The sequence below is a fragment of the Danio rerio genome, chromosome 16, assembly GCF_052040795.2.
Source record: "Danio rerio strain M-AB ecotype USA chromosome 16, GRCz13ab, whole genome shotgun sequence".
Lineage (NCBI taxonomy): Eukaryota > Metazoa > Chordata > Actinopteri > Cypriniformes > Danionidae > Danio > Danio rerio.
In genome coordinates, this window is record NC_141036.1 from 36368185 (window position 1) to 36376595 (window position 8411).

The 8411-nt window shown below is 37.4% G+C and overlaps 1 protein-coding gene across 1 annotated transcript; it reads left to right on the top strand.

The window, feature by feature from the left end:
* The first annotated feature begins 781 nt into the window (after nt 1-781).
* On the top strand, nt 782-7527 carry leng1 (leukocyte receptor cluster (LRC) member 1). Its single transcript, NM_001004591.1, is given in 4 exon segments — nt 782-1211; nt 1462-1644; nt 4699-5000; nt 6777-7527. Coding segments are annotated over 4 exon segments (831 nt in total). The 5' UTR covers nt 782-1079; the 3' UTR covers nt 6991-7527.
* The last annotated feature ends 884 nt before the right edge of the window (nt 7528-8411 follow it).

Below are 8411 nucleotides of genomic sequence, written 5' to 3' on the forward strand. Positions count from 1 at the left end.
TAACTGCAAAAAGTCCACTTTTTCAGAAAAATAACCTCCCCTTTCAATGGACTGGCTACGGGCCTGTCTTTTAATCATTTTCTTAGACAGAATTTAAATATTATTGTAGTTTCCTGAGTGTTATGAAGGTGTGATAACTACAAAGATACTTATCATCTCAGAAGGAAGTGTTGCACAAATCTGTCAGAGTACTGTTTCCATTTTAACTCCTTCAACCCCGAATTATGTTGCAAGTTTCTAAAAAATGTAAGAGTATGTTTTCGCAGTTCTTGAGTCTCCTATGAATGATGAAATAATTTGTAAAAATTAGAGTGACATGGTGGTGCAGTGGGCAGCACAATCGCCTCACAGCAAGGTCACTGGTTCGACCCCTGGCTGGCTCAGCTGGCATTTTTGTGTGGAGTTTGCATGTTCTCCCAGTGTTCACGTGGGTTTCACCTGGGTGCTACTGCTATATCAATAAATCTGAACAAAAACATTGCAAATGTGGCTCACATCTGTGTCTGGAGTGAAGTGGTGCCATGCTGCTTTTCAGTGTAGTATTTTTTTTTATCAAATTACAGTATGCCACTATTTGATTCTATATGGGGCGACTGTGTGTAGGATTTAAATGAGATGAAATGCTTAGGAACAACAACAAAAAACGGCCTAAAATGTGATGACAACGGGTCCAAAGCAAAAAGCTCGTTGAATGTTTTTAGGAGCGCCCTCATGCGGTACATGACTTGGTAGTTCACTGCGTCGAAAATATTTTACGTGTGACGTAGTTCACTCACGTCAACTTACTTCCGGTGTTTTCAAGCTCTCTTTCCGTACAATCGTGTTGATATATCTTTTTAGAAACCTGTTTATTATGTTACGTTTTGTTTGTGAATTTGCTGTATGGATGTAGCGGACCTAACGTACACACGAATCAATTGACGACTTTAAATTTCGTTGCGTAATTGGTCGACGGGGCCGTTTCGAGTCATAAACTAAGCTGTTTGCTTGTTTGTTAGACATTACATGTTGTCGGACAAAACTGCTCCGGGCCTAGAATTATATTCGTTCTGACTCACTGCTCTCTTACATATTAAATAATGAACATTTTGCCCAAAAAGAGCTGGCATGTGCGCAATAAGGACAACATTGCGCGCGTGCGCCGCGACGAGGCTCGTGCAGCGGAGGAAGAGCGCGAGATTCAGCAGCGAGTGGAGCGCGCAGAGCAAGAGGTAACCATAGCAACCCTGCATCCTTTCACTGCTTCTAGGTTAATTTACAACATCCACATCCTCTCCTGCACTCACTGACCTTTACATGACATAGCGAATCTGATTCAACATCAGTTTTCTCAATAAACAATGTGTACATGAACGTGAATGTTATGTGCTTTGACTATTTTGCAAATAGCATGAATATAATTTCATTCGTGCACATCCTATCATTTATTATGAGCTAAATGTGGATTTCTGATGTATCCAGGCTCGAACCGAATATTTAAGGAAGAAATCTAGAGGAGCCCTTCAGCAGACGGGGGAAGATGGAGAGACGGTGGAGTCCAGCAGAGGAGCCAGAGAGATAGAACATCTCAATCTGTTTCCTCTGGAGGACTCGTCTGAAAAGAAAGGAAATGCAGAATACCTCAAAGAGAAGAAGGAAGAGAAGGTGTGAGAAAAGGCTAACACACTCTTAACTGTTGTCTTACCCGTTGTCTTAAAGGTATTCAGTAGTCAACATTTGAAGTGGTTCAAGATTGTCTTGAGACGAGTGTTATTTTCATTGACGAAAACTTTTCGCCATAATTTTCGTGACAAACTAGTTTAATTAAGTGATGATGATGACAACTAAAATCAAAATATACTGACATTTTCGTTGACTAATAGAAATGAGACAAGAATGTGATTGAGGGATTTTTTTGGAAAATATCAATCAAAATAAATCTTGGCGTGTGATTCATGAAATTTATGAAAAAGTAACTGATCCACTGGTGGACGTGGACGATTATAATGTGGATTGATTGCAGACACATAATATTACATATTACTAATGATATAAATAAACAATGCATGTGTAATTTTTGGTTTTCAATGAAAAAAGCTTCAAACATTTTATATTTTATAATAATTTATTTATATACAACTGTATTTATATAACTTACACTTAAATTAATCGAAATATATTTTAGTCAACTAATTCTAGAGTAGATTTAGTCGACTAAAATCTTATGAAATGTGGTCGACTAAAACTAAATTGATTCAGAAGAATAAAATATGACTAAAACTAAAATGGAATTTTAGTCTAAAGACTAAGACTAAAACTTAATTAAAATTTGCTTTCAAAATTTACTCTGCCTGAGACAAGAATAGGTTTTGTTCAATAGTTTTAGGACAACTTAGATGAAAGGTGATGATCCACTTTAAATGTTGACTGTAGTAAATACAACAATTTAAATGGTTACATCCTCCACATGTTCCAAAACTTGTTTGAGTTTCTTTCTTCTGTTGAACACGAAGGATTTTGTAGAAAAGCAGCCATTGATTTTTATAGTGCTTTTTCTACTGTGGATGTCATACCTGCTTATATTCAATATTCCTCATAATATTTTGTTTTGTTTTCAACATATGAAAGAAATTCATAAAGGTTTCGAACCACTTAAATGTGAGAAATTGGTGAGGAAATGTGCATTTTGAGCTAACTAGTCATTTAAAGGGCTCACGAAACCTAAATTCTCTAGATTGTTTTGTTGTTGGTCTGATAAATCATTGTACTTTAAATATCAGAACTTAAAACTTTATTGTTTGTCCAAAACAGCTTATATTGAGGCCAAAATGGCAAAAGGGTTGTGGAATGTGCCTTTTTATTATGTAATAGTGTGTCTGATCAAGACCTGCTTTAACATCACAGCCTGATCGGCTCACACATATAGAAGACAAATAATGAGAGATGCATATGCAGGTCTATGTGGAAACCAAATCTTAAAGATGGCTTCAAACAAAACAAGATGCTGTGTAGCATCAACTGAGTTCTTATTAGGAAGAATTAAATTAACTTCATATGTAAAGTTAAAAACCAGGTTAGTGAGAACTTGGTCCTTTATTCACTTCCTCGTACCACAAATTTGTTTACAATGAAGGGACGCAATTCAGCGCTGAATTTTGTTCAATGTTTTTTCACGTTATACAGAGCAAACAAAAAACAAAAAAAAATCACAAAAACAAAACACTTTAGGAACAATATATTATCAAATGTCCATAGCGAAAATAAAAGTTGAATATATGACACAAGTTTCTTTTTTCTCATATTGTTTTGTTGTGTGCATCCATTTCCATCATAGGAGTTAAAAAAAAGGTTGCCAGACCTTATAAAATGTCTCAACAGACCCTCTGATAGTATGCCTTATATTCTCCAACTTAAGATGAGTCATGACTGTCCTTATCCAGTGGTTATGTGTTGGTGGAATATGGTCTGTTCATTTAAACAATATCAGTCTTCTTGCCAGAAGAGAAGTAAATGCTAACATGTTTGTCTTGTGTTAAGAGTAGTGTTCTCCGGGACCACCCCGAACAATGCAAGAAATGCATCGAATTGCAGCCTGTCTGAGGCATATGGATGAGAAAATGCCTTGTATTGTTTTGTGCCAGATTGGTGCGCTGGATTTTAAGAAACATTGAATAAAAGATGATGACGTGCCATTTATGTTGTTGCACGAAACAAGCAGGTATTACATAGTCGTTATCGCATTGTTTGTTAATACAGATAATTGGACATTTACTGAGTTTTTATGCATTTTTAACCGATATCATAGTAGTGCATACTCATGAACAGTGTCTGCGGGATCTTAAAACGTTGATAAATCAATTATGAGAAAATAAATGCCCTTAAAAGGTATTAAAAAATCTTAATTGCTTTTTTACGAGATCTTACATTTTGTTTAAGCGTTGTCCAAAGTTTTTAAATGTGTCCAATACCTCCAAAAAATCATACATTTTTTTATTTTCCTCCTAATATTAACAACGGCATACTCGATCTACGTGATTGGTTCAGGCCGGGGTGTCTGGCCAAGCTCCTCTGTCTGGGTGATGTCTCATAATTCACGACAAATGTGGGAAGGTGATGTGACACTCTCCAAATGTAGCGAAACCATAGAGCGAAACAGACGGCAAAATGGGAAAATATAAGTTGCATGGTTGTGCTCCATTGATTTATTTACCTACGACTGTTTATTAAGTTAAAGATTAGATACTGATTAGAACTTAAAGTGGCGATGAAGTGGTAAAATATTCTGAGGTTTTTAAAAAGTCTTAAAAAGGTAGTGAAATTACCCTTAGGTTTCCTGCATATAGGTGGATGTAGACTTTCAAGCATTGATGAAGAAGTTTACATTGCCGTGCAAACTGTTGTCTTGTCAAAATATTTAGCCAATTATTAGTCAAAAAATGAGCCAGTTACACCATTTACTTTTGAGTCTGCAATCCACCATATAAATAGTTTGCTCTGATAAGGGGGGTCAAAACAAGAGACAGAATATAGCCTATTACTTCTAAATGATGTATTTTTTATGTTGATAACATTATAAGTGAGTCTCAGAGAACTGGCTAAAATTACATTTCACAACTCTTTATTACATTTTGTCTTGAGATTTGGCAGTATTCGCTGGCATGCAGTCAATTTGAAATTGTAATTTCAAAGATTTTTGTGTTTTGTGATGTTTCATTCTAGGAGAAGCAGGAGCGTGCCATTGGGCTTTTGGTGTCTCTAGGTCCTGCACCTGGAACAGAAGTCACTCCCTGGTACCTGAAAGATGGAAAGGCAAAAGAGGAAGAGAGAGGAAAAAATGAGAAAAGCAAAACCATGCACAGAAGCTTAACTGAAGAGGAGAGAGAAAAGAGAGACAGGAAGCTGAAAGACATTTTGGATCCTCTGAAGGAAATGAAGAAAGCACTGGCAGTGAAGGATGGGAAGGAGAAAAAGCATAAGAAAAAGGAGAAGAGAGACAGAGGAGAGAAGAGGAGTGGAGAGAGGTGCGAAATAATTTGTCTATTCCTGTCAACACAAATAAAGCATCCTGCCTGGCTACACAACAATTTAGTCATACTTCACATGTCATTACATTCACTGAGGCGTTTCGGCAAAGTGAAAATATCACTGAGTTTTTAAACCTGCAAGAAATTAATGTTGGGCTGTAAGATTTAAAAAATATATATATATATTTTTTTTTACTATTAAACATGCAACAAAAAACTGTAAAGTGAAATAGCATTAGTTTGTTTCAAATAGTGTATGAAACAGATTGAATCATTTTTAAAACATTGAATTATTTCAATGAGATTGAATTTATTAAAAACATTTTTTCAAGACTTCACACTTAGATAATGCTTGAGGATGTTAGCAGGTTTGGCATGCTGTAGAGAACCCTGAGCTCGGAGATAGATGAGCCCAAGGCTCCTGCCTGGTCAGTGAGCATGTAAGAGGGTACAAGATCAGGTGCTTCTCAAATGCTCCCTCAATTTGTACAGCTTGTTCCTTGATTAACAAAGACAGCCATATAGGAATAGACCACCAATCACGCTAGTGCATACTCAGGTAGAGAAGCTCAGTACTAAAGTGCTTGTGACTGTACTATTCTTTCATTCACTTATGTCTCATGTCTTTGGACTGTGGAATCAAAACCACGCGAACACGGAGAGAAAATGTAAACTCTGCACAGAAATGCTAATTGACCCTGCTAGGACTTGAATCAGTGACCTTCTTGCTGTGAGGCAACAGTGCTAACTACTAAGTCGCCGTGTCGCCCGATCCTGGATTAAACTAGAGAAGAGGAGGAGGGAGAAGGGCTGGATGAGGGGGATCTTCCAAAACAAAGATTAGGGAGTAAAGTCAAGCTGTGGTCATACTGCACTTTTCTCCCCATAGACTTCCATTCATACACACGTGAATGTGTCAGACCGGTAACCCAAACTTGTTTCACAGTTCAGTGCATTGGAAACGCAGTGAACTGCGAAACCTGTCGCAGGTGCTTGTGTTTCCAGTCTGATGCATTTGTGTGCATATGAATGGAAGTCAATGGGGAGAAAAGACCAGTGTGACCACAGCTTCAGGCAGGATATTTATGTTGATTTTGGAATGATCTGATTGGCTAGCTAATGATTACTGATTGGGGACCAGCCGTGATCAATCATTTCACATGCTCCTCTCGAAATTAGTTTGTGAAACTTCACTTATGTTTTCGTCTTGTACTGTCAATATTTAAAGTAGTGCTGCTTATTATTAACGAATAATTGATTAAACAAGAAATCATAATTGTTTAAAATAAACCCTGGAAAATTATTAATAATATGCTAATATGTTCACTCATGGGCGACGCAGTGGCGCAGTATGTATTGCTGTCGCCTCACAGCAAGAAGGTCCCTGGTTTTAGCCTCGGCTGGGTCAGTTGGCGTTTCTGTGTGAAGTTTGCATGTTCTTCTTACATTCGCATTGGTTTCCTCCGGGTGCTCCGATTTCCCCCACCAGTCCAAAGACATGTGGTACAGGTAAATTGAGTAAGCTAAATTGTCCATAGTGTATGAGTGTGTATGGATGTTTCCCAGAGATGGGTTGCAGCTGGAAGGGCATCCGCTGTGTAAAACATGTGCTGGATAAGCTGGTGGTTCATTCTGCTGTGGCGACCCCGGATTAATAAAGGGACTAAACCAAAAAGAAAATGAATGAATGAATGTTCACTCATGAATGAGTAGATGCTAAGTCCTTTTTGCCACCTCTTCATCCTAAAATTATTTATTTTCCTCTCATGACAGTTCAATTGAAAGGTTACGGGCAGAGCGGCTGCAGAGAGAAGCAGAAGAGAGGAAACGGACACAGGCTTTACTGGAACAGAGGAGCGGAGGCGGAAAAGAAAAAGAGCCTGAGCGAGAGATGGGGGATAGAGACAGACCATACAACAGCGCCTACTTTCCTGAATTGGCAAGGAAAAGGCAAAGGAGAGACAGAGATCAGTATGGCTTTTATTAGCTTACAACACTAATGATTCACTAAGTCTAGAATTTGCAGAACTGTTTCGTGTTCGGACAAGAAATTAAGCCACGTGCAATGCGTGAAGACCGTTTAAAATAAATGATTGCTACCTAAAAGCAATCAATCTGCCCTCTGCAACACTTTTATTGGCATCAGATGAGTTGGTTTTAAAAAAATGTACAAACAGGAAATTTTCTTTCTTGCTGTTTTTCTGTGCTGGCGGCACCAGAGCGATTAAATTGTTGTAAAAATGACATCTTTTGATTTGTAGGAACTGCATCAGAGTTGTTTTCCGCTACAGTTCTGAGGCATCAGCATTAAAATGTGGGCCAGCCATTATTATGAGACTAAGAACATCTTCCCTTTAGTGCTGATGCTGGAGCCTGAAATATTTCTCTCCTGTTGTGTAAATGCATTCTACTGTCAGACCCTACAGGGATTATCTTTTTTATGATAAATACTTTAAAATAGTATATATCACAAAACTGTAGCAATATTTGTGAAAATGTATATAACAAATATGAAAATAATGCAAAAAAAAATGTATAACATTAATCATAAATACAGACTGTTTCACAGACATTCTTAAGAAAACAAAGGATGATAGCAATTCAAAAAATAATTTTGTGCATCATACACTCACTGGCTGTTTTATTAGTTACATCTGCCACTCACACTGCACGATCAAGATGATTTGTGATTTAGTGATGTGGCTTGATTGTTCATAGATATTTCAGAAACTGCTGATCTACTGGAATTTTCAAGCAGAAAACAAGAAAATATCCAATGATTGAAAATTTCTTATAGATGCCAGAGAATAACAAGACTGTTTGAGTTGATAGAAGGGCAATAAAAGCTCAGATAAACACTTAATTCAAGCACTTTGCAGAACATTTAACCTATAAGTGGAAGAACACATTGTTGACGCTCCTATCAGAACAGAAAACTGAAGGTGCAATTTGTTCAAAATTGGTCAGTTTAAGATTGAAAAAAGGTTGCCTGATCTGATGAGTCTCACATTCTCCCAACATTTCTTGGCACATGGTTAGGATTTGGCATGAACTACATAAAAGCATGGATTCATCCCGGCTCATCTGAGCGGCTCAGGCTGCTTGTGGTAGTGTAATGCTGTGGAAGATATTGTCCTGGCACACTTTAGGAACCCTTAGTACCAACTGAGCATTAAAAAGCAGAGCCTTCCTATGTATTATTGCTGACCATATTCATGACTGCAGTCTCCATCTTGTGATAGCTATTTACAGCAGGATTACACATTATTTTACAAAGTTTTTACACACACAAATGTTATAAATGAATGCTGGGATTTTAAAGTTGATTGTAATTCATTTTGGTGACCATGGACCACAAAACCAGTCACAAGCGCAAATTTTCAGAAATTCAGATTTATGCATCATCTG